At 42.8% G+C, this 27,292-nt stretch overlaps 1 protein-coding gene across 6 annotated transcripts in view; it reads left to right on the top strand.

Annotated features, from left to right (window-relative positions):
* Nucleotides 1–27,292, top strand: part of SLC44A5 (solute carrier family 44 member 5) — a 220,555-nt gene that overhangs the window by 92,669 nt on the left and 100,594 nt on the right. Inside the window, exon 1 of one of the 6 annotated variants that reach the window (XM_014593850.3) lies at nucleotides 2,750–2,858. The exons of 4 other annotated variants lie outside the window; for them this stretch is intronic. In XM_014593850.3, coding sequence (XP_014449336.1) covers nucleotides 2,825–2,858 — 34 coding nt within the window. In that variant the 5' untranslated portion in view covers nucleotides 2,750–2,824. Of the gene's footprint in view, nucleotides 1–2,749; nucleotides 2,859–2,970; nucleotides 3,005–27,292 lie in introns of those variants that run through there. One more of the 6 variants, XM_014593851.3, reaches the window with a different exon arrangement.

The following is a 27,292-nucleotide window of genomic DNA, read 5'->3' as shown; positions in this document are numbered from 1 at the left end:
GGCAGCAGCCCCCACTGCCAGACTACTGCAGTGAGTAGAAGGTGCAGGGAACTCTAGGTTAGGGCTGCTTCAACAGTCTAGCTGGCACAAAGGACTAGTGTCACCAAGTACCAATTGGCTGGGTCCCAGAAGCTCTTGTCTATTTGTATTCCTCAGGTACTGTGGGCCCTAAGGATCACATGGCTAACTAATAGCTTCTACTGTGTGGGGCCAATGGGTGAAAGATGTAACAAAATTTCTTGGGACAACAAAGGCAAAAAGCAGCTTGGGAGTGTCTTGTGGGTCAAAGGGTCAAAACATGAGAATGAATGCTCCTGTGGGGAACATTGAGCAGAGCCCCCCGGGCCACACCCACTGGTCCTTAAAGGCATTAATGGAGCCAGTGGATGCTGCCCAGTGGTGCTATGCTCAGAGACGTCTATGGACCAGTGAGAGGAACACAGCCCTGAAGGCTGCATCCAGGCACACTTCAGTGTCATATGCGTCAGGGTCTCCTTCTGCCCTCAAAAGGGCAGGAGACCAGGGTGTCTATAAAGCTCATCATATACATGCCCATGCTGACAGCTCCACGGAGGAGCTACCAGCTGAGGTCACCAGTAGCTTGTGGGATGAAAGTGAAGTACAGGCTCAGCCACTGGGGCACCCCAACTACGCCCTCACTGAGCAGGTCCTGTCACTTGGTGTCTGGGTAGGATGCAAGGGTGGCATGGTGGATCATGTGGCATGTGAGTATGTAGAGGTGGCAATGATGGGTGGTGGAGAAGTGGACCCCAGAAGCTCCTGTCTATTTGTCCGTTCCATTACCGTGGGCTCTAAGGCCCACCCAGCTAACTACTAGCCCGTTTTCACAGGGATGATGGATGAATGGAATAACTTGTTGTCTTGAGACAACAAAGGCAAAAACAGGATAGGAGTGACATGATGGTAAAAGGATCAAAATGTGAAAATGAGTGCTCCTGAGGGGGACACTGAGCAGAGCCCCCCGGGCCATGCCCACGGGTTCCCAAAGGCATCCAAGGAGCTGGTGGATGCTGTCCAGTGGTGCTCCGCTTGGAGGCATGTGTGGACCAGCGAGAGGAAAGCAGCCCTGCAGTTCCTGGGCACCAGTTCCCGGCCAGAGCCTCCTTCCTAGTCATGTAGAGGGCCCACTTAGCCAGGGCCAGGAGGAGGTTGACCAGGAGGTCCCGGGACTTGGGGGCCATGGATGGGGTGTCCAAAAATAAAAAGGAGGTGAAGTTAATCCAAAACCTCAGGAGGAGGTCCCGGAGTTCGAGGTGGAGGGGATGCAGCCTGGCACACTCGAGCATCGTGTGCGCCAGGGTCTCCCTGTGCCCACAGAACGGACAGGAGACCAGGGTGTCTGTGAAGCTCACCACATACATGCCCATGGCGACAGCTCCATGGAGCCAGCTGTGGACCTGGGCGGACACCTCGATCCCCACCCAGAAACCCATCAGTTGCTTCCACAGCTGATCCTGGTGCTTGCCCAGCACTGTTTCTGCCGTGCCAGGCAGGTGCTGGTGTAGGCTGTAGATGTGACTGGCAAGTTCTGGGCAGGGTGGGAATTGGGGTGTGCTGTAGCTCTGGGTGGGGTGGGATGGAGATAGAAGGAGGAGAGCGGGGGAAGAGAGAGAGAGAAGTATGGCCCTCGAGAGAACCCCAAATATTAAGTGGTCCTCCAGCCAAAATAATTGCCCACCCCTGTTCTATGCAAACACAGAGCATAATGATAGTGCCTGTCCATCTTCCTTTTGTAGAGAAGATCTCAGTAAATATAAGATCTCAGTACCTGTGGTCTTCTCTGTTTGGAACTTACTTAATCCAATTTGAGTCCACCATTTTATCAGTTAATAATTAGCAATAAGAGAATAGAGATTATAATTTTACAAATGTGGTTCAAAATGCCACTCAGTTGCTTTTATCCAGATATAAGAGAACCACAAAACTCACAACACCTTCCATACTTAGAAGCCATTAATTGCAGTTTTTCTTTTTACACAGTTGCAATTTTTGCTATGTTAGAGTGAGATGGCTGTAGTGAGTGGAATTAATTACTCCAGGTAAGCTACTCGCCTGGAATTGATAGAATAGAAAATCTTTTGAAATCCACAATCATCTAAAATTGGCTTTTATTACAGAATTTTTTCAGGCAAAGATATTGACCATGTTAAATTAATGATCTCACCTTGACTCACTCTAACATCTCATAGCAACAAAAAAAAGGTGAAAAAAAGGAACTGAAGCAGTTATATGGAGTTTTAAAAAATTCTGTGCGTCAAGTTACATGTATTTTTGCAGAATGTGTGTGTGTGTTTATCAACAAGAGGGCTGCAATCTTTTCTCAAGAACAGCAGAATGTGCACTAGTAGAGACCCCCTTATTCTTTCTTTGATTCCTCTTATTCTATTTTAGCTCCATCATAATAGTTGTTTCATCTGTTACTCTTCATGCAGTAAAGCAGACTTTGGTACCCACTCTCTCAAATTAACTTTCTTCAATCTGAAATTTAATGTGTTACTTTATGGTAAAGAAAATTCCCCCCTCTCTCAACAGATACAGAACAGTTAGGATGAGGATGGTAGCACTCCTCTGTGACATTTATAGTACTGGACTCAGCTGGAGTGAGTGGGCAGGGCGTCGGGTAATATCATTTTTCTATTAGCAGGAAGCCCCACCTCCTTGTGGAGGAACCCGTGTCACTCGAGCAGCTTTATTTTTAAACCTGGTTAAATAGTATTTTTGTTTATCTAAGCCTGCTGGGGAAACTGTGCTGGCAGCACAGAAGTCTGCAGTTAATACTTCACTTAGAGCGGGAAGCAATAACATGGATAGAGAAGAAATCTACTATGGGAAACATGGTAATTTGTCTACTTTTTTGTTCCTCTTAAAAAAAGGAAAAAGAAGAAGAACTGCTTGGTACTGGCCGGATCCAAAGCCTATTGAATTCAACTGAAGTCGTTCCATTGACCTCAGTGGGCTTTAGCTATGGCCCCATATGCTCTAGGTAATTTACTCAGTTATCTTCAAAATGATACATTCTTTCCAGCATAGAGCTTACAATTATATTTAACTGCAGATAAAAAGTAGAATTTGTGTCAATATTATGGACTTTATTTTAGACAAATGATTTAAATTAACACCTCCCTCCTCCCCGGCAGAATAATAAAGTACAATGGAACTAATTCTGTTTGTTGTTTAGCGTTGGAAGGGCTGACTTAAATCACATTTGAATTATTTATTGTACTGGTGTAACATTCGGGCTCAAAAATCTCTATTGTAAAATAGCTTGTGAATAGATTTGTTTAGTCTGTGAAGAGTGATTACCGTCTCAGTTTTAATCCTAGTAAGAAAACGATTTAGTAATTATTCCACACCACTGGCTACTTCCCCCGTGCCTTCCAAGCTCCTGAAGATTTGAATCAGCTTTCAAAATTAAATGTTTTTTCGTGACACTTTGAAAGTGATTTGTTTTTACCAGAGGGTTATGTAGGTGCTAAGGACATTAAATCCCCTCCCCCCTCCTAAATCTATTCCACCTCTAGCTTTCTTAAAGACAACTGTTACAATTGGTAGAGGATTTGATGTATAATTTAGAAAAGGAGAATAAGAACAAGCAGTATTTGCCCATGTTTAGTCATTCCATGAAACTGTAATCACTGTTATTTGTATGTTTCAGTGAGGAAATTTCCAGTAGCACTGTGGCTTTTGTCAATGAACTTTAATGTGTATTTGGCTTGAATATATTTAGTGCTCTTTATGTAAACTGTCATAGTCCGTAACGGGCTTGTGGCAGTTTAGAAAAGAAAGAAAGAAAACAACCTGAGCACTGTTCTCTTGCCCTATGCCTCTATAAGCAAAGTGGCTTTTGGTCTGAGGAGCAGTTCCTGGAAGGAATTTGCAGTAATGCAGTGGTTTTACTTTTTGTTAATGAATGTCACTGTCTTACAGCATTTCCTAGTTTGTTTGCTTGCTAGAGAAGAAAATCTCCATTTAAATTAGAGCTCATTCTCAGGAGCACTTTGTCTATTTTTATCCTCTCGCGTATAAATTAGCTGGCATGGATTTTCATTGTAGCAGTACTGACTAGCTCTCTTGCACTCAGGTCTGAGTCACAAATGTGTATATATTCCAAAATGCATTGTGCCAAATCAAATCTATGCAGGTGCACTGTAAATCACCCAGCTGAAGCCAGTTACTCTGATAGGTATTTTGTTAATAGAATGATCTTTTGACGGTAAGTGGGACACTTTCTACAAACACATTATAGCTTGTTATCTTGCTATGTTATTAAAGTTTCTGTTTAATGTAGCTATCCTGAGAGTACTGGAAATTGTCCTTTAAACAGGCTTCATCAGTACAATGTAAGCCAACTGGAGAAATGTCTATTAGCAAAATAAATCCCTATTGGAAACTCACCGTGCCTTTGAAAACTGTGATGATTTCTATTTTTCAGGGGTCAAAAATCCTGCAGGTCTGACAAGTAAATTGTATGTAATATATGGAAAAAAAAGCTTATGAACAAGCCTACTAAATATATTTAAGAAAGACGAGATCTTGGCTCGTTCTAACTCCAGAATCAGAGATATAGGCCTGGAAGGGACCTCCGGAGGTAATCTAGTCCATTCCTTTGCACAGAAACTTCATGTGTTTAGGCCATCCCTAACTGGGATGGCTAACAGGTTTGATCATCTTGTCAAACCTGTTCTTAGAAACCTCTAGTTCCAGAGGGTGCCAGTACATGAGCCAAGAGGCTGCTCTGACATGCTTGAATTATAGCACATTGGAGCAGACTCAATCAAGTCTGCTGGAGTATAGTAATTACCACACTCCAGTTGGCCTCTGTGTCTCATGTACGTGTCCCCACACTTCAGAATGGCAGCAGGGGCACTTTAACTAAAGCTTGTTTGATGAGCTTTAGATTATGCGACCTCACCACCATTTTGAAGCGCAGGGATGCTGATATACAAGATGGTCCAGGTGCTTTAAGTAAAGTGGCTCTTGGACTTGCTCTATTTAAAGTAGACTTTCTGTGTAAAGTCTATTTACATGTGCTCCCCCAGAGCACATGTAAAAACACCCAGAGAGTCCACAAGCTGTGAAGGATGCCTGAATTTCCTAATGTACAACCTAAATCTTCTTTACTGCAATTTAAGCTGATTACTGCTTGTCTTACTCCTAATGGACAGACACGGAGAACAATTATTCACTGTCTTTTTTTATAAACTATCTTATACATATTGAAAGATTGTTGCTAAGTAGGGTGACTATAATAATTTGAAGGAAATCCAGGATGGGGTAAGGAAATCTAGGATGGGGGATGTTAGAGGGCATGTGCATGTGCACACACGCATACAAATACACACGACCCTGGGGGCTCCCTGTGTGCACTCCTCCCCTGATCCTGACTCTATTGTGCAAGTGACTCTGCTCACAGTCCAATGGGATCCGGACCAGGGAGCATCCCATTGGCTGGGCTCTGTGGAGAAAATTGAAGCAAGAGTGTCCCAGACTGGCATGAACCCACCTGAATGTGCCTGGCTCCTGACTCAGAAGCCACATGTGGAGGTGGATTCTCGCCAATCTGGGACTTTTGCTTCAATTTTCTCTAACAACCGGGATGCTGAGACAGCCTCTGAAAGCTGAGACTTGTCTTGGCCAATCTGGGTCATGTAGTCACCCTATTACTAAATCACTGCTTCAGCATTCTTTTGATTATGAAGCTAAACCCAAATTCTTCATCTGTTCCTCGTGCTTTCTAAACATTTTATCATTTTCGTTTTCTCTTCTGAATGATTCTAGTTGTCTACATCTTTCTTAAAGTGTGGTACCCAAAATGCTGTGGATGTAATATCTTGAGCATTGGATACCACATTCCTGTTATAAACCATCCTGGAATGAAATTTGTCTCTTGGAGCACCATCACGTTGACTCGTATTTAGTTTGTGATCCACAAAAACTTAAGGCCCTTTTCAGTAGTCCGGAGCCTTGTTAGTAGTTCCTTCTTTCATTTTTGTTCTTTTGAATTTTCCTTCATAAAGTGTTTTTGTGCTTTTCTTTGTTGAATTTTGTGCTTGTGCTTTTGGACCTTCCTCTAGTTTCCTATGGTCATTTTGAACTCTGAGCCTGCCTCCCAGCATGCTTGTAATTAGTCCTTCCATAGTATCATCTGTAAATTTTATGAACTTCTTCCCTATTACTATACATCATTGTAACCGGGTTTGTGAGCCTGCTGTCTCTTGCAAGCTGGTTTGGTGTGAGGGGCTCTTCAGTGCGCCTTTCAAATGCAACTGGCCTGGTAAGCCTGCTGCAGTCTCTGGCAGGTTGGCTTTGCCCCAAGGGGTTCACCTTTAAATGCAAACACAGCCCCTGCTTGCACAAACAAACCAAAGCTGATAGCCCTTCTCTGGGTAGTAGAAGGGACTTTCCCCCTTACTTTTCCTGGCATGGAGCTTATCTGGGTTTCAGTCCCTCTCCTGCTTATGGACTGCTCCTTCCACCTAGATACAGCTCTCTTCTCTCTCTCTCTGGGGTTCTGCCTGCCGATGCTCCTTGAGTGGCTAATCGCTGGCAGCCGGGCCCTTACCAGGGCTTTCTGCTGCCTATTAAAGGGCCAGACTGACCTGTTACAATCATTCAAATAATTAATGAAAATATTAAGTAGTACTAGTTCTAGGACAGCCCCCCTGCAGAACCACTTCATATATACTTTGAATTTGCCAATGAATCCCAGTTGTACATATCTAATCATTTCATCTAGAGCAGGGGTAGGGAATGTTTTTTGGCTGGAGTGCCAAAAAAACCACAATGTCTACCTTGGAAGGTGCCAGAGTGCTGACATGTTGGAGCCTGGAACAGCTGTTTGCAGCCTCCTGGCTGCAGCTGGCCAACGGAGCCCGGTCTGCTTGCAGCAGGGCTTGCAGACCCCAGCCACCTGCTGGGAGCAGCCTGGGCTCTGTGGCTGGCAGCAGCTGCTTAGATCCCGGGCTGGCGGTGGTGTGCTGAGCAAAATGGCCTTGCGTGCCATGCTTGGCACACTTGGCGGGGGTTGCTGACCCCTAATCTAGAACATATTTCCTTAGCTTGCTTATAAGAATGTGTTATAGGATAATTTCAGAAGACTTACTAAAGACACACTGTATCACAGCCTCATCACCCCTTTTATCTAATAGGCCAGTTAACCTGTCAAAGAGGAAGTTTAACGTGTCTTTGTTCATAAATGCACGTTGGCTGTTTTTAATTCATAATTATCCTGTAGGTGTTTGTAAATTGATTGATTAATAACACATTCTAGCATCTTTCTGAACTGCAAAGGGAGCAACATCAATCTGCTACTTTTCTCCTTGTTAACAACAGGTACTTTGTCTGCTCTCCTTTAGTCTTCTGGCACCTCACCTGTTCTCCACAAGATCTGAAAAAAACATCACTAATCATTCAGAGATTGTTTTGACTATTTTACTAAGTATTGTGAAGCGACTTTCATAATGTCCTTCCAACTTGAATGCACCTAATTTCTCTAAATATTCTTTAATCTATTCTTTCCTAAAGCTGCCTCTGCTCCTATCCTTTTAAAACTGATTAAGTATCTCGTTACAGTCAACCTTTTTGTGAATACTGAAGGAAAGAAGGCATTCAGCTTTCTCTTCATCAACTATTATTTTCTCTCTTTCCCTATTAAATAATGGGCCTTTGGTTGTGTATGTTTTCTTTAGCCTTTCTCTTTAGAGCCCTTTCTAGGGCTACAAACAGATATTGTCCTTCTTGCAGAAGAAACTGTTTTCTTGTGGGACAAAGCGTGAGTGTTCAAATAGCCTTTTTACTTTCTGAGGGACAAAGCCCCTAAAATGTTTGTGCATTAAGAGGGACTAACAATTTGTCCTGCACAGTTGTGATGGATGTGTGACTGGTTGTCCTTTGACATCATTATGGGACAAGCCAACTAGTCAGACTTCCTGGCTTCCCACAATGCAGTTCTTTAGCCCCAGCCCTGACTGCCTTAAACTCTGGCTGGCTGCTCTGGCCCTTGTCTCAGAATTCTACTTGTCCAGAGGCATCAGGCCCTCAGTGGCCATGCCCGTCTATTAATTGCTCTGGACAGTGAGTATCCAGCCATTTTGTGCTTGCCACCTACCCAAGATCAACATCAGAGACTGTAAACACTACCAACCCCTGAGGACCACCATCCAACTTTTAGGAAGTCATTGGACCCATCCATCACTCACCAAGACAAGTTCAGACCTCCATACCTCCACACACCCATCAATTTTCCCTCCACTCTGGCACCTTAATCCAGTGAGGGCAGTGCTATGAACAAATGTGGTAGCAGTGGGTCCAAGGAGAAGGCAGTGGATCTCATTGCTATCTGAGGTGACATTGAGGATCAACAGTTGTTGCAGTCAGGTCACCAAAACAAGGCAGTCTGTGAATGGATGGGAAAGGAAATGGCAGCCTGGACATGCCCAGTGCTGGTTCAAATGCACGGTACTGAGGCAGAAGTTCACCAGGACATGGTATAACAATTGCATGTCAGGCACATGCAAGGTCATGTATGCCTACTACAAGGAACTCCCCCACGGCTTTGTGGTCTGTAGATGTGGTGGATATGGTGGCCTACGCCACCCAGGAGAGTGACAAGGACTCTGATGTAACCATGGCCAAAGATATACAGCCCTTGCAGGTCAGCATGGTGACCCAGGTGATGAGCCAGATCATGAACTCCCAGGCTACCAGGCCATCCTGCTGTGCTGTATGGACTTGCTGGCCATCCTGCTGAGCCATGCAGGCCTACTGCCCATCTGCCAGAGCCACATGGACTCTGAAGTGGACCTGAGCTCAGTCAATGAGGGCCTGGAACTTCCTCACATTCTCCCATATCTAGCACCTGAACTAGCTGCCTTGCAACACCGACTCATTGCCCCAGAAGACCCAGACTGATGGGACAAATCCCAGGTATGGGAAGTGGCAGGCCACTGTTACTTTTGGGTTAGGAGAGGGGCAATGAGCCTGAGTGCTCTGGAACAAAATGGCTCACTGAGTCCCCTACAGGAGTTGAACGATGGCTCCCTGTCCCTTTCCCCACCCCCTCTGAAGACCTGCAGCTTGGGCTGTGCTGGAGCAGCGTGGACTTCCCTGCCATGTCCAGTTTCCCTCCATTCCTTTTGTGTGTGGTGCAAAGTAGGTGATTAATTGAACTGGCCTTGTTTTTTTGAAGGGCGTCCTTAACAGTAACCTAACCATCTTTGTGTTGTGTGTCCCACTCCAGTCAGGCAGTGATTGATGCCTTTTAAGTTAACTGCCCAATTAACATCTCATCCATCCTCTTACCAAGGCCACAAGAGGTAGTGCACGAAAATAGAAATCTTCCCTTCTGCAGGGCCCCAGACACAGAGCTCAAGATAAAGCATTAATCCTATCTTCATGCCCAGATGTTAGGGTAGTAAAGTACCACCAGAAGGCATCATCCCCCTTTGCCAGCCCCTTTACCTCTTTGCCTTGACTCCTGCCCTGAGAAAAGAGCAACAATAGTCTTCTTTCTCATGCATACAGATCATTACAAACTTTATTACAAGCAGTGCTTTGCAAGGAAGGGGGAACACAAGCAGCTTTTAAATCATTAGGTCTGCTGCTTGGTCAGTGGTGCAGACCACTGTAGCAGTTCAGGTTGCGCAGTGTTGACTGTACTGTTCCAGATTTTCTAGATGTTGATGGCAGCCCTGAAAGTCAGTCCCTCTGGTTGCCTATCCCAATGAACTCAGGCTAGGTACAGACGTTACCCTTATTGTGTGATAAGTGCACAGAAAGCACTTGACAGCTGCAACTGAACGGATGTTCACAGCACGTAGAGTGCTTTAAAAATGGCAGATCCCAATCTAACATAACCCTGGACTAAAGCAGTTTTGGTTAGAGTGCTTTACTGAACCTCTGTACTCATCCCATTGCAAGTCAAGATAGGTCACATTCTGTCGGTATCCCAGGGGCTCCTTTCTGGGCATCTTGCTAACCTAAGCCAGTGCTCATCTGCTCTGGGTGAGCACCAACCCATCCCTGCCTTCAGGCTGTCAAAGGAGACAGCTCTGTCTCCTCTCTGTGTGGCCAGGCAGGGGATGGGGTTAATGGAGCCCCCCTGCCACGTGCCCCCACACTCCAGCTTGGTGGGTTGCTTCGGGGGGGGGGGGGGGACGGGACAGGTCCATGTGGCAGAGTGCTCCATCCCTTCCCCCCCCCCCCACACACACACATATCCCAAGTTCCCAGTGTGGCCTCTGCCATGTGGACCCAGCCTGCCCCCGCACCCCCCAAGACCAAAGCCAGCAAGCTGAGGGGGCCATATGGCAGGGGGGCTGTTTCTCCTCTCCCTACCCCAGCTCCTGTTGACAGCCACCAACTAGTAGGAGGAGGGGTAGGGCTGAAGACAGGGGCCTCTCCATCAACCTCCTGGGAGGCGTGAGGGAGCACTCCCAGCCTGCTGGCTGCTTCCATGCCCCCCACCCCCAGGGTGAATATCAGTTCTGTTTGTTCCCACACTAATCTAGGGCACTTTGAGTAAAGCATGATACTTAAAGCACTTCCACCTCAGGCTTCTGGAACATTATACTTAGTCCAAGTTTGTGCAGTCCAGTGCTATTAAACTACAGGAGAGGACAGGTCATGGGGTGGGCTGGGGCCCTAAATCCATGCTGGGTGGAGAGGAGGGGAGAAGGTAGTGGCAGACTCTCCATCTCTAAAAGGTTTTCAGGCCCCTCTGCCATAATCCCTCAGCACTGTTGTAATTTTTTCACAGCAGCAGTCTGCCAGCCTCCCAGGCAGGAGCGGGTGGTGAGGTGGATGCTTGTTCCCTTTGCATTCTCGAGCTGTGCATTTTCAGTAGTGCAGCAGCTGTCTGTCTGCAGCCTTTGTGTTTTATTGACTGAGTGTTAAGCTAGACACAAATTGATTGTACCTCTTATAGCGTCCCAGTTGGACTGTGCACAGTGGTTGGAGTGAGCAGTGAGGTACACCATTAGCCATTGCCTAACATTACAGGGAAGAGTTACTCTTCCCTGAACTCATGCCCCAGGTAGCATGCCCACCCGCTCTGTGAGTTAGCGTTATCAGGGACGGCCTCCTCTTGCAGTAAGAAGCAAGCAAAGACCACTGGGGTGCCTCCAGGCAGAAGACGACCCATGCCCACACATAGATGAATATGCTGGCTTCTGTGGCAGAGGCTATCTGCTTCTGGGTTGCAGAGGCCCACTGCATCTAGAGGGTGAAGATTATTTCACCCTCCTTCCCCAAGTTTAATTCCTCTGCTAGGAAGCTGCTGGGTAATGGAAACTAGAGATTGCTCCTTATTCAGAGTAATGGTTTAGCTTGACATCCTTCAGGTAGTAAGCCACAGTATACTGGCAGAGAGTCATTTTACAGGGTTTAAAAAAGAATACCATTAAGTTATTTTTTGCATATTTAAACAGTTGCAAGCCTTTTGCTGAACAGAGGCTATACAGAATACAGGCCTTGGCACAACATGAGATACCAGACTGTTCCTCTGTTTAAGGTGCTTTCACCTTCTGGGTTTGCTGCTTATTTAAATGGCTTCTGTCTGATGGCACGAGCAGTATTACACATACTCCAGGAGCAGTGTTACACACCTCTCTGCCATAGATTAAACCCATCAGAGGTCTTTTCCATGGTAAAAATATTTTTAGGATGCCTGTTGGGGTGAGTGTGAAAATCTGAGCTGTAGGACAGGAAGTTGTGGACTCTACTGTTTTCATTTTACCAATCCTTTGTGTATTTATTTTGATAAGGGTTTTTTGATATAAAGCATGAGAACAAAGTCTGATATTAGTTAATCAGTACAGTGAAAGAAAACATATTCTGCTGAATTCCTCCCAGAGGTCATGCCTACATGGTAAACATCCCATGCCTGGCAAGACTGGCCTCCCATGCTGCTCTGGGTGTGCTATCTCTTAAACAGAAGCAGCACAGCCACTTCTGTATGGCACATGGGGCAGGCTAATTGGTTCTGTCACTCAGCAGTGCTCATTCGCCTACCTGAAGCACTGCATGGATGTGGCTACACCATTTCTGATTTAGGAGGCAGCTCACCTGGCATAAAGCACAGTGTGCTAGAATTAGGGTGACCATACATCCTAGCTTGCCCAGGACAGTCCCAGATTTCGAAGGTCAGTCCTGGCCAGTTGGTGAAAATTAAAATGAGCATCCTGGAATCTCAGGGGTGCATGGCGCAGTTCAGTGGGGAGGCAGTGTGGCACATTGTGCCAGGCAGCTCCCCCTGCACCCATGTCCACTAGCCTCTGCCACTGCCTGCACCAGCACCGCTGATTTGGTGAGGCGGGGGGAGAAGCAATGAGGCAGTGTCCCAGATGTCCTGGATTTTCTTATGGTCACCCTAACTAGAATGCACCACTTCCAGGGATAGTTTACCACACTTATAACAGAACTGCACCAAAACGGGCACCATAGGTTTGTTCTGTCAGGGAGGATTTATGATGGTAATTCCCATTAATGTCCATGTATCTTTGGAAGAATAGATCCTTAAGTATTCAATAAGACAGAGCTCTCAAGCAGTCATTTGTATTGTAGTATTAGCACATCAAGTGAAGAAATAATCTTTCATTGCATGAGAACTAGTTCAATAAATCACTGTATTTACTGAGCTTCAAGATGTCCTAATAAACTAGATGACTTCAGATGTAAATCAAAAATCCAAATCCTAGCCCATCTAATGAAGCAGCTTTGGTTGCTGTGGTTGCAACAGACATTAGAAACTGATGCTCACTTTTTTTTTATAGTTCCAAGTGCCTAATTCAATAGGATTGTGCAAACCATGATGTTTGCTGTACCAGATTGAATAAGTGTTTCATCAAGTTCAGAACCTTGCTTCTAAGACTCCCCTATGCTCTATCAGGGAGATGCGGGCAAAAGTCCCCTAGTTGATTGCACAGTCTTGTACTGGCATGGGGGAGTCTTCTAATTTCTTGCCATAGCCCAGAATATATTTATAAACTATAGGAGATATATGTGACTAAGGCACGTCACCCTAATAATGACAAAACATCTTTAAAAGACAAGACTGTCTTTCTGATACCTTTTTTGTTTTATTCTGGCTGGTAGTAATTTAAATTTTAAATGCCAAGGACAGCACCTAAGGAACTTTGTTGTGTTTGTTTTCCTACTGAGGCCTGGCCAGGTTTCACTGAGAAATCTTAGCTGAAGGCTAGGATCTGCCACTTAGGGGAAAAAAAGTGCTTAATCCCAAAGTAATGCTCTTTTTGCCATTGTGAGGAGATGCATGCAGTAGAACTGTCTCTTTGTGTCCATGAAATTGGTTGGACAAGCCAGTAGGAGAAAGACTGGTGACAAGGATGAGGGTAGGTGTGATTTTTTTAGAGAAGAGTGCACATGGGAACAAATAGGAAAGAGTGTAATCAAGGGAATAGCTTTGAGGGAGAGACCAGGGAAACAGCAGACAGACAGCATCAGGTAGGTGCTACAGGAACAAAAGAGCAGTAGCTAGGGAGAGTGCAGAAACTGGAGCAATGTAACAGAAGCAGACTAAATAAATTCCAAGCCAAGTGGATGATAACTTTGGGATTCACATGAAGGGGGTGGTTCTAATATAGCTTTTGCTGCACAGGACTGAGATGCTCCATGAGTAGTGCTTGGGACATTTGTACCATAGTGGCAGCCTGTAGCACAATGCTCTTTGTAGTTGGTAGACATACTCGGATGGACAGTGCTGAATCTGCAGATATTTTAGATTTTATATAATAACAGTGGATTTGTGACAGTAGTTTATGGTGTGCCTAGTAGTAAACACATGTTGTTACCTGGATTATAAGTCAACTTGCAGGTTGGCTGCTGATGAAAGGCAAGAGACAGGTCTACAGCCTGACCTTTTATTGGTTACATCCCAAAACACAAAAAGAAATGGTTCTTTGAAAGTCTGTCTGGCTACCCCTGAGAACACAGCACAGATTCTGACCTGTATTGGCTGGGGAGACATGAGGGTAGCATGCAGATTGGCAGCAGGCCTTCTTGAATTTGCTGAGTTCTCTAGATTTCCTTCCAGTTTATACCCTATTTAAAGATGGCTGGTTCTAATACTCTAACAAGTATTCTTGGATTGGTTTTATTTAAATGTCATTGTTTCACTGAAACTTTTGAGACTAGATCTGAACCACATCATTTGTGGATTTGCAAGGTGTGAATTAGTTGGGATTTATGTCTCTGGGAAAGTAGAAGAGAGAATTTCTTATCTCCTTTCTTCACCATCATGAAATGCTGCTTGCCACTGCCTTGTTCTCCTTACCTTAGTGTCTGGTCGTCCCTGACCAGGCTGTTTTGTGTTTACAGCTTATCTAAGAATCTTAACAAAATCATATCTATTATAGCAAAAACAACATCTGCTTACTACTAATGTTTTAAGATAAAGATAAGCTATAGTATAGTATATTTGGTTTGTTTAATTTAATGGCTTATTTTAGAATGTCCCCTTTCAGGCCTTGTGCTCTGTGTAATTGGATCTCATTACTAGTTTAGCTGGGCATGTTGATTGCTTCCATTACTTTGCTGACCAAGTTGGTTGTCACCTCTCCAAAGTTCATTCTGTGGTCACTCAGAAATAGGCTTTTGGGTCTTCTACTTAGCCAAACTTCTGCAGCTTGACCTAAGCCCCTTGAAAATGGTCAAGGTTGGCAACAGTGTCCTGATGAACAAGGGCTCTTGCCCAAGTGCAACACATTTAAAAAAAAAAAATGAACATTTCAAGTTATTAAAAAATAAATTAACAGCTGGTATTATTACACACTAGGTCAGTTTTCCTCCACAAGGTTTGGAAAGTGGAGAAAATTGACTAGTAGGGCTGTGCAAAGCCTCAGTCGCTGATTCGATTTGATGGAGATTTGGCCCGATTCGGTGGCCAAATCTCCGAATCCAAATTGAATCAGGAGACCTTTTAATCTCTCCAAATCAAGTCAGACCCCTCTGATTTGATTCAGAGATATTCGACTGTTTGGACATAGATGCAGCTTTAAATGTTTACATACCTCAAGGTACCAGGCAGCTCGTGAATGCTGAGATGCTGGGACAGATGGAGTGTCCCATAGGAGCGCGGGGAGGTCCCCGCTCACTCGGCAGCAGAACTAGAAGTGGACCAGAAGCACTTTTGGTCCACTTCCAGGTCCATCAGGGAGCATGCGGAGGACCCCCTCCCTACCCCCCGGCTTGACGACTGGTGCCTCCTGGGTCTGGGGGGGGCACCTGGGGTTGCCCTGCAGCTGATCGCTGAGGCAGGAAGGTGCGGGGTGGGGGGAGGCGGTCCCCCCACGTGCTTCTCGGTGGACCCGGAAATGGACCGGAGCTACCCAGAAATGGACCGATACAAATAGAATATGGCCCATTTTGCACACCCTTGCAGACTGGTGGGCTTAACATTCAGCCCAAAACTAGGTCTTGGAAAAGAAAAATATCTTCAATTAGTCAATATATTATTGTGATCCATTTTCCAAACAGAAGCAAATTTTGCTGGTCAGGACATATTTGGGGGAGAAGTTGGTGACGTGATGTTTTCTTAATGTAATTTGATTATCTACAAAATATGCATCAGTTGGGATAACTCTAGCAGCTGTGCTGGCAAACTGTACATTGGCAATACCCTTTTGTGAAATCATCATGCTAGGCACCACTGCCCAGTCCCAATCAACAATTGCCTTAACCTCTGTCTCTCTTCCATCTTCATGTAAAAACCAAACCTTGTGCTCTTCTCCTCCCTCTGCCCTTGCGCTGCACTTCACAGTGAGGAGACCTTTAGTCCGGGGAACCTGCAAGCTTTGAAACTCATGTTTTGAATCACATGACCTGGCCTCTACTCCTCTTTCTATGCCGGTGTTTATCAACATTTTAGACTTAAGGCAGCCCTCATTAGACTCAGGGCATGTTCATTAAACTCAAGGCACCCTTTGGAGAATGCCAGCTTTCACTAGTTTCTTGATAATGGAAACTAATGGAGTAATTCTGTTGAAGAAAACTCAGAAAAACCACAACAGAGCAGAATGCTTTTGACATTATGGATTCCTATTTGAAATCTCTGGAATCGTGTAGGTATTTGCATATCTAACACTGCTACTACTGCATTGCACCCTTAACAGGATCTCATGGCACCCCAGGTTGCTGCTGCAACTTGAACAAAGCCTATGCTATAATTACACTAACAAAGTTTTGCCATTATAACAGCAAGCCCTCTTCGTGCAAATTAAGTTTATGCTGTCAGAAAAGTGTTTCCTATGACTCTTTGAACAAAGTAAATTCTACTGACAATCACTTTTATGCAATATAACTGTATTTAGACTAGGACTTTTGCTGGTATAGAAAAGTCATTTAAAATCATACTCCTAACTGACATTGCTAACTGACAGCCAAATTTCTGTTGTGGAGGTGGCCATAATGGACTATGCCAAGAAGAATGCTCTATTTTATACAATACAGCTGTAAAAAACAGTTAAAGGCAGTTTTGCCATGGAATCCTTAACTCTTTTTGTGCATGGTTTCATCCTAGGTATATCAGGGACTAATACTTATATATCAATGCAAGCCATTAGCAGCTTTTGACATAGCATTATTACTTTACAGACTGATGGTCCCAGGATTTGACCAAACCTTTCTTCCTAATGAGAAAAGAAGATAACGCGCGTCACAGAAAATGTATTTTTGACCATTTGTAATTTGATTGGATTTTTTTATACTTTGTAAATGCAGACAACATGCAAGGGCTCAAAGGGAAAAACTGATGGAATCATAGATCCATTGGCATCAGCTGTAAATGTTACTAAGGAAGCCAAAATGAGCATTTAATTGCTCCCTACAATAGATACATAACTGCTACTTCGTGACAGTTTCTTCATTATCTTCAATAAATCAAGCTGGAAATATCTAATTTGCAGTCTCACTTTTAAAATGCAAATGCAGTTCAGTTTTTAAGGTTTGGAGTTCTTGTTTATGGAAAATGCTCTGAGCCGCTTGTGGGAACTGTGGGTTGCAGCACAGTGCTGTAGAGTGATTGACACGTCCAAGACAGACCCAGACAGCTTTCAAAGAAAAGCATAGTGGTAGTAGATTTGCTGTACCTGGGTCTAAGGAACTGAGGAATATATAAATCCACAGTCTTGTTGCTTACTTAATTTTAGGGACTGGATGAAAAAGGAACATATATCTATACGCATACTTATGTGTAGGGGTAACTCTTCAACTAGTGTAAAATGGTATAGCGCATGTGACTAGAGTATTAGATATATATTTTGTATACAAGTGGGCATGTAAATAATTAATTACATTTAGACAGTAGCTACAATTATGTAGGCATAAAGGTTGTGGTTTTAAGCATTGTTTGGGCATGAGTGTGCTTAGTTTTTTTACAATAAGACAAAACTTGGGTCTCTCACACTTTGATGACTGTCACTGCAAGTTTCACTTACTTTAACTGTTGTGCATTGCAGGTAGGGTCTAACTTTCAGACTTGCCTTTATTATCTTTGGTATTATCTTAATTCACTGCAGCAGAATCCTTCTGACAGTGACTTTATGATGGAACTTCCAGGCTCAGAGCGGTCCTCAAAGGAAGCTCTGTCAGACTAAATATCAGAAAGGATAAAGTAAAGACCTCTTGAAATTGGCAGCCATTGGAAGGTTGCAGTACCAGAAATATGCACCATGCTCCATTTCCTTTCTATAATACCTAAAGCAGAAACAGTGACATTTTCAGAGGTCTTTCTCTTGCATCTTTTCTGAAGTGTAGTGAGAGGTAGAACTGATAAGCCAGATTAATTTATCTCTCATCAATAACCTGGAGAAGACAGGAGGTTGCTTGAAAGATGTTATCATTGGCCACAGAACTTTTTTTTTGGAATTTGTAATAAATTTACTGATCCTAAACATTTTTGTGTCTTTTTTGTGTATTGGTACAAATAAAATTTATTTCAACATAGTTATTTTAAGTGCAATCTTGGGCAAACAACCTATTAATTTCCATCACATATTTTCCCATGAATAAATTCATAATCCATAGCAAAAACACTTGTCCAGGATGACTACAATGTCCTGGTTACTAGGTGGTTTGAACTAATGATACAACATTTCCCCTGTTCTCCAGTTTACAAAATATGGTTAACGATAAAAAAGTAACCTGTAAAATGAGCTTTGAGAGTGAATCATATGAACTTTTGTTGGTAGAAAAAAATATTGATCACTGTGTTTTACTTTTTATAACACTACGTTTATTAAAAACTGCCCTCTGAAAAGCAGGTACAGAGTCTATTGGTTGCATCAGGAGTTATATATGTTTATCCCCAGATGGAGTTTGGCCCAAAGTTATGACAGACATCTCTAAACTTAGATCATATGAAACACCTAGTAATACTATGTATAATGTCCTTTTGGAAAGGGTGTAAAATTTCTCACCTCTAAACCCACACACACTATCTCCATTTTTCACATATGTTTCTCTTACAGATCAGCAATGAATCAACTTTGCTTGTTTAGAAAGAGTATAAATTGCCTGTTTCACAAGCTTGTCCCCTTGTGTAATAGAGGAGTTCTCTTTTATTTTTATTGTAAGGCTTCCTACATTTAACAAAACAAAATATTGACAATCAAATATATCCCTGTTTCTAGTAACATGAACTGAAATATGTATTGTTATTCCATTGTTAACAGTAGCTGCTCCTTTCATCTTTGATGAATGCTCAGCTGAGAAATGAAGAAAGATGTCATAGTGGCTGGGTCTACATGAGATGCTGACTGTGCAGTCATTACTGTACAATTGCTTAGTATTTGTTTATACAGTTTGTGCAGTAGTATAACAAAAAAGTTGTTCATCAGTGCTACTGTCCAGTAACTTGGGTTACTGCACAGTTATGTAGTACTTCTATAAACAAGTGCTGTGATGCTACAGAGCAGTAGTCTTGGTGCTACTGCACAGTAGCATCATAAAAAAGCTGTTCATCAGTGCTACTGCCATTAACTCATGTTACTGTGCAGTAGCACTGATGAACAACTTTTTGGTGAAGCTACTGCATAAACTGTATAAATAGTACTAAACAACTGCACAGTAATGACTGCACAGTCAGCATGTCATGTAGACCTGGCTACTATGGCTAGGGACAGACATTCAAAAAGCCTGAGCTTGAATTGATTCAATCTTTGCAGGTTAGTCTAACCTGGCTAGGCTGAATCAGTTTTGTAGCTAGACAGGCATGGCAGAAATGTAGGCACATGCCTGCAGTGGTTCAGGCTAGAAGCTGGGGGGCACTAGAGCAGCCCTCCCTTCCTTCCACAGCATGGAGCTGAGGTGGGTGTGGCAGGATGCTGTGATTAGCCCAGCAGGGAATTGATAACAGTGCTTATCACACAATTAAGAAAACAACAGAGAGGCATTACCAGCTACTTCTTGATTCTGCCTGTTAATTCTACCTGTTGATTCAGCACTGACCATAGCCAGCATGTGGTCTGTTAGCTAATACACAGACACTACTCAGCAAGGCAGAGAGGAGGGAGGAATTTCTGCTTAGCAGGCAGTGGTGAGGGGAGGAGGGAAACAGAACAGAGGGCCAGCCCTGCTGTGGAACAAAGAGCCCAGCCCAGCCCAGCCCAGCCCAGAGAGCATGTTGTGATGCTGGGGGTGTCTGGTTTATCTTAAAACAGGAAGGGGTCTGGGACAGACATTGCATAAACTGGTTTGACCCAAATCAGTTAAGTCTGATACTACATTCAACCAGGTTTATCTCAGACTGGTTTCAGCAATTCTCAAACTGGTTTTTGTGCAGTAAGCATCTGTTCTGTTACAGGTTTAAACCAATTTCTGATCACTTAAACCAGTTTGTGTAATGTCTGTCCCTAGCCTATGACATCTTTCTTCATTGCTTAGCTGAGCATTCGTGAAAGATGAAAGGAGCAGCTACTTATACAAGTACTAAATGGCTGTGCAGTAATGCATGTTACTGGTCGTAGCGCTGACGGACAGCTTTTTTATGATGCTACTGTGCAGTAGCCCCAAGAATACTGCACTGTAGCATCATGTCCTGGGTTCTGCCATGTGACAGCTCAGTAGTCTCGAGCTACTGCAAAGTCAGCATCCTGTGTAGTAGTGGCCAGTGTAGATGGAAGAATCTAGGATGACTCTTACATTTTACAGACCTGTACATATAATGCTTTAAAGTATGCAAACAATTCATACCATCTCCTTTGGAAATTTTCCTAAACTTTACAAAATTTTACTTTTACCAAGTAGCTACTTCTAGCTCAAAAGAGCAAGCTTTGTTTTTCTTTCATGCTCAGCAAACTGGGATAACATCAGTGGGTCTGTCACAGCAGTAAGCATGAACCCCAATTAAAAGGGCTTTTGGGACTGGACCAAATGATATAATAGATGGTACAGTCTGTTACATAGTTAGGGCAAGAGAAATGATGCATGCTCACTTTACATATAAGATCAAGAGAAGAATAGGCCCCAGTGATTTCAGAGCAGTGGTAGCATTATGGAAGTGTAGTTCTTCAAGAAGAAAGGCGAGTTGCTATTACGAGACTACTATTGTACATTGACATAGCATCCATCATCCAGAAGGTACCAAATATCTTTCCTGTTTTTTAGCAATTGCAATAGGAAATACTTCAATTCAAGTTACCTTCTGAGGTTCCATTGTAACCCTCCATATTTATCCATATTCATTTTTGGGGGGCGGGGAGCAGGGGCAGGGGGAGGAGGATTGAACCTGAAACTGTCTGTGTGGCCTCAATCCGCAGATTCCCATTTTTTTAAAGTTTGAGATGAGTCTCTTCAGAATGAGAGAAGCTGGAAGGAGGTGAGAAAATGCAGTACTTCAGCATTAACAAAGCATAGAGCTTCCTTGATCTGATCCTTTAACCTGCCTATTTGAAACTGGAATGGTTCTTGTTCCGCAATACCAAGCAATGCATACTCTTCCTAGTTATAAATATGCTTACTGATACCAGCTTATTCATATCTGCATTGCCTATTCATGGTTATTTGACAGCACTTTCAAGGTCTGTGAATAGCTCTAAATGAACTGAAGGCAGAATGTAACAATCTGGATGGAGTATTCTAATACCTTTTGTTACAGCATCCAAGATGGAGTGGTTGTGCTGTCTAGGTATCTGGTAAACAGATCGCTTTTGGAAGACAACTGCAGTTAATTTCACAACTGCCTCTTCTATCCCTCCCTGTCCTTAATTATGTTTGTTCAATCTGATTCTTGCCTGTCCATGGTATTGATTATTGTTTCCTCCTCTTAAGTCTCCACTGAGCTTTCCAGTCAGAAACATATGCTGGCTTCAATGATTGTTCGGGCAATTTGTTCTAAGTATTGTGAATGGGACAATATACTGCAAATTGGCTGTGATAAAGAAAGGTAGTACTGGCAGTATCTAGAATCCTTAGACTTATTTGAATCTGGAAATGTAGGTTATAATTTTAGGTAAGAAAGTTGCTAATTTCATTAAAAGGTGACCTTCTGACAAGTCTTTGGTGTCCATGATGGTTGTTGTCTTAGCTGTGCCCACTACCTTTGATACTGCTGATTTCATTTGCTGCCAGTGTAGCTGAAGACCCTTCCAAAGACAGAAGTTGCAATAGATGGTTACCATTCCTTTCTTTTGTAGAGGATGTAGCTTCTTATATGGGGCACTGCAGGAGTCTGTCCTGCCTCTCTTTCTGTTCAACATGTAGAGAAAACCACTGGGGAAGAGAGAGAAGTGGAGTCTAGGGCTGTGCAAAGCTTTGGTCCCTGATTCGATTCAGTGGAGATTTGGCCTGATTGGGTGGCCAAATCTCCAAATCCGAATTGAATCAGAGGACCCTCTGAATCAATTTGGAGAGATTTGGAAAGATTCAGAGATTTGGACATAGACACAGCTTTAAATGTTTTTTTCTACATACCTCTAGGTAGCAGGCAGCCTGTGAATGCTGCAATGCTGGGGGGCATGGAGCGTCCCACAGAAGTGTGGGGGGCTCCCCGGTGTGCTCAGCAGCAGACCCGGAAATAGACCAGAAACATGACCCGTCCACTTCCAGGTCAGCCAGGGAGCACACTGGGGGCTCCCCTGCACCCTCTTGGCTTGGTGACTGGTGCCTCCTGGATCTGGGGAGCACCCAGGGTCCCCCTGCAGCTGATCCCTGAGCTGCGAAGGGGGTTCGGGGGTGGGGGGGGGCCCAGCGTGCACCCTGGCAGACCCAGAAGTGGACTGGAACTACTTCCGGTCCACTTTCAGGTTCGCCACTGAACACATGGAGGGCCTCCCCACACTCCTATGGGACATTTCATCTGCCCCCCATCGCAGCATTCCCAAGCCGCGCTGGTACCTTGAGGTAAAACTTTTGAAGCTGTGTCTGTGTCTGAACCTCTGAGTCTCCAAATCAGCATCAAATCTTCAGATTTGGATTCGACTGAATCGAATCAGGGACAGTGATCTGAATCAATGAATCAAATCACTGTCCCTGATTCGGGCCAAATCTGAATCGAATAAGGCCTGCTTTTCACACCCCTAGTGGAGTCAGCAGAGTATAGAAAGTGCAGTTGATTGAGCTAATTAGCAAAGGTCCAGGGTGCACTTTGAGGAAACACCATGTTTTAGACAGTTCATGTATACTCTGCATAATGATATTTGCTCAATCAGAAGCAGTGCAGGTGAGCAGGCTAATTAGCTAAGTTAAGATACAGAGCTAAATGGCTCATTCTTTGCACCAGGTGAAGGCAGCTCTCTTGCTTCCATCCTTGCTGCCCTGATGCCCTAGTGCCCTATGGCTGAGCTGCCTGTCTGCTAGGCAAAGGAAATGGCTGTACATTGCATCTCTACCTAAAGCATGCTGAGTCTTCCTCATTTGGCACAGAGGGGCTGCCTGTATATTGAGTAGTATTTTTTATATGGAGAATGCTATCCCTGCTATACCTTTGTAAATGAACTGTTGGCTTTATAGAAAGTCTGCAATGATTTGTGGGGTTTTTTTGAGTACCTCAGCTTTTGGTTGCCCAACTTGAGACACCTACTGAACACATCTGTTTTGAAAATCAGGCTACTATGAGTCCTCTTCAATTGACCTCTTGGATTCAATGGCTAGTTCTGCAAATGTAGGACTGAAGGTTTTTCACTGTTACACTTCTCTTTATTTGTGTTAGTGGAAGTAGACTATTACAGTATCTGTATGTAAGACAGTCATTTCACACAAAACAGGCTAATCTTTGGCACCTGTGTAGTTACTCAGCATAAATATTCTATTCATAATGGAACTGGAATGTGTTAGTGCGCTAGGGAGAGCAATGCCCTGGATTGATCCACAGGAAGTCAGAGACTCTTGGCTTACACTGTATTGTCTCCTGTAATAAGCAGTCTGACATAAAGGGACAAAAACAATTTTCCAGCTGTCAGCATTATAAGAAAATAGCAAAAATCCACAGCATAGATTTATTCATGATGTAGTGAAGGACTGGAGTTTCACCTGGAACAATTTGGCCCATAATCTTTTTACTGTGATTAGTGTTTGGAATGCAAATAAGACCCCAATCCTGCAACCCTAAAACTAAGCCAGTGCTTAAACACGGGAGCCAAATCCAGTGGCTCTAATACATAAAGTTCCTTGTTTGCACAAGTGTTTACAGAGTCAAAGGAGTTTTGGATTTAAAGTTGTTAGGTGAATTTGACAATAGCATTAATTTAAGTTGTTATCAATGCTTCAGTGGCTTATGCCAACATAAGTATTAGTAATGGGAAATAAGACTGTTATAAAACTTCTTTAGTTTCTCTTAAATAAGCTAACGCATCAGGTGAATGCTAGATTAAATAGAATATTGGTTTATAAAAGCATTGATAATTTTTAGCTATTAAATTAAGACACTGGAAAACAAACAGATGCTTGTCTCTTATGGTTCTGTGAAGGACCACATAAACTTTGGAATTAGATGAGCTGTTCTACAGCTACAGGTTTATTGCATGACACGTTCGGAGCAACAAGTAAGCACAGCCAAAAGTGTCATGTGCAGTGTATTTAGCAAAGGAAAGCTGAGAAGACAGACAGAACTCTAATATGTGCATTATACTTTTTATGTATTCATTTTTGTTTTTACGTGCATGAAGCAGATTTTTGGCACAGAAACAATCCTAGATTGGAACAGATTAGGTAGGTATGTGAATTAATACTGTTGTAAAATATTTAAAGGTAGTACTATTTCTTCTTTGCGCTTCAAAAAAAATAATGATAAGAGTGTATTTTAAAGCGAGTAAAAAGTACTATCTCTAGTATTAGAGAGAAATAGGTCATAGCAAGGTCAGGCTGCTTAAGGATTTTTTGGGTAGTTTGCAGTGGTATGGCCAAAAGACTATACCTGACAGAAGAGCCCTTGTGGGAAAGCTCAGTTGACCTTAATGGAAATATCCCTCTTCTGGAATTTTTAAACTGTCCCATGGAAATCTATGGCAGGAATCTGATTTTCTATTAAAATTTATAGTTTGGTATGCTAATCCTATGGGCTAGGTATAGACATTCAAAAAGCCTGAGGCAGAATCAATCTAAGTTATAAAGGACACATCTACACGTGCTTATTAATGTGCAGCAATAAGCTCTCTTGCTAGCCAGCAGGCTTGTCACTCCAGAGCTTATTGATGCCGGGCAGGCACCTGCATGGAGAAGCACCAGCTGGTATGGTGCCTGGGGCGGGGGGCAGGGGTCAGCCTGCCAGCCCACGGCTGCTCTCCCCAGATCAACGTACTGCAGAGGGGCTGGTTGGGGCATAAGCGTGCTTAAGTGCAGGGCTAGCTGGCAAGCAGCCCCCACACTCACTGAAGCACCCTTGTGCCCCAACCAGCCCCTCCAGTGTCTACAGGTACACTGCTGAAGAGTTTTTTGGTGAATACAAGTATTGTCCTACTGCAGAGAAGATTAGTTTACTCCAGCCTAATAGGGCACACAGACGCTAATTTACTGTGCAGCTAATTAGTCTGCTGTGCAGTAAAAATCTTGTGTAGATGTGCTTGTGATTTTCTGTAAGCATAGTTTAGATTAGTAGAAAACAAAACCAGCATTTGCCCTTTGGTGGTGGGGGGGAAGGGTGCACAGATCTTAGGCTGGGTTCCTCCATTTTTAAACCAGTCTGTGTGTGCCGAACTTCTGTTCTAGGGATACAGGTGGTACCCATATTGGTCTACAGGAAAAAGACATCAGAACTCATGGTAGAGATGATGTTTTTTATTAGACAAACTAGATATTCGCAAATAAATTCTTTATTTGCAAAGCTTTCGGACACGCACACCCTTCCTCAGGCATTGGAGAATATAAAGATTGCAAAATTTCTCCTAACTGGAAATGAAAATTCCTATTTCACAGGACAATTGAAGGTGTTATAAGATCTCCTGGTTTGAAATGAAAACTTAATAATTTTACAAGTAGGAAGCAAAATTTACCACCTTAGAACCTGAAAGTTGACACCTTGGGTCCTGCTTTTCGTTTGAGCTAAATATACATGTTCACAGAGCTCAAAGCTGTCTCAACACAAGAGAAATTCCTTGCCTAGGAGAGCATCCATTACCCTACCTCCTGTGAAATATTAAACATCATAACTAGAAGGAAACATTTTAACTTCCTGCTTGACATCAGACAACTTTGAGGTAAGTAGACTGTTCTAAATTTTATCTGAGCCTAATTTGCACAAAATGAACTATTCCAACCAGAAGATATTACAATACCTTAAGCTCTCCTATGAAATAGGAATTTTCATTTCCATCTAGGAGGAATTTTACAATCTTTGCTTTCTCTTATGCCTGAGAGAGGGTGTGTGCGCCCAAAAGCTTTCAAATAAATATATATTTTTTTCAAATATCTCTTGGGCCTAATAAAAAATATCACCTCTACCATGAGTTCTGAACTTCTGTTATGGGTATAGACCAGTTTTTGATCTCTAATACATGTAAGAGTATAATGTATGTACCTGGCCTTGGAGACTCATTGTGTATTACATTCTATAGATTTTAGAATGAATTTTATAAAAGCCCTTTTAGTATCTTTAGAAATTTGTTGATTTAATCCTTGTAAAATTATATGGGATTTTCCCATGTGCATGTGTATGAGAAGGGAAGGCAAAAACCACAAAAAAATGGTTCATTTCCTCTGGTTCTTGATGGATTCATAGTAAACCAGTTTCATTCTGCAGAGTACAAGAAAGATGGTTAAACTTTCAGAGAAATGTTAAATTTAAGTTGTTCTTGGCTTTTTCTTCTCTCTTGAAAAATATTCATTCTTGGGTTCTTTTTAATGACTCACTCCATTTTACAAACCTTCTGGGACTTATTATACATTAAATGAACAAACAGTGCTTCAGCAAAAGCACATTTGAGCTTCATTTGAAACCTGAATTAATCTGCAAAGTGATGTAAAATGATCTTTGGAGGTGAAGGAAAGTAGAGGTTTTGAAGAAAGCATTTCATTTCAAACTTAACACCTATAATTAGATTCTCAAAGAGAGGTTTTAGTAATAGATAGTCACAATTCTAAAAAAAATTATGGAATATTAAGTATTTTCTCCCATGAAGTATGAAAGTGAAAGAAACACTCTTGGAAGAGTGATTATTTTAAAATAATTGCAGGATAGCACTATTTATTACTTCTGCAAATGATCACTACCTTCCTTTTTTTTAGTCACTTTCACTGTATTGGAAAACAGAGCTCATCTTTGATAATTAGTTAACAAATATATACACCTGTTAACAGGGCAGAACTATTTTACTTTGTGAAATAACAAGGAAGATGAATTATTGTATGGATGATGAGGCTTCATAAAGCTTCCTTGTAGCAAAGAATGTCTGTTTTATTTACTGGCAAGCTTTATAAAATATCTGATATTTATTTTATTACTATACTTCACCAAACCTGTGTATCAGCTCAGATACAATTAATCTTTTGCTAGCACATATGGCAATCTTGCCATTCTTAAGGTTGGGACTTATTGCTGACACTGGCAGTAGAGAGAGTTACCCCAGTCCCACACTTTTTCTCTTGTATATTCCCTTTGAAAATGGGGAGTTTTGTTTTTCGAGTAAAGGGTATATGGTCAGCACAAAATTGCATAGGGAGAAGAACAGTGCAATTGGTCAATTGTACTTTAGAAAAAAACCTGCCTATAGCTTTTCTTTCAGGCTTGTATTCAACAGGGAAGCTCAGAGAGAGAAGTTTAACAAATAACTAAAACAACTCGTTCAATGCTTTTTTTCCAGGGAAGTCACTGAGGCTAGGGACAGAA

The sequence above is a fragment of the Alligator mississippiensis genome, chromosome 5 (assembly GCF_030867095.1).
Source record: "Alligator mississippiensis isolate rAllMis1 chromosome 5, rAllMis1, whole genome shotgun sequence".
Classification (NCBI taxonomy): Eukaryota; Metazoa; Chordata; order Crocodylia; family Alligatoridae; genus Alligator; species Alligator mississippiensis.
The sequence above is the reverse complement of the archived record's forward strand: the minus strand, read 5'-3'. Positions and strand labels throughout refer to the sequence as shown.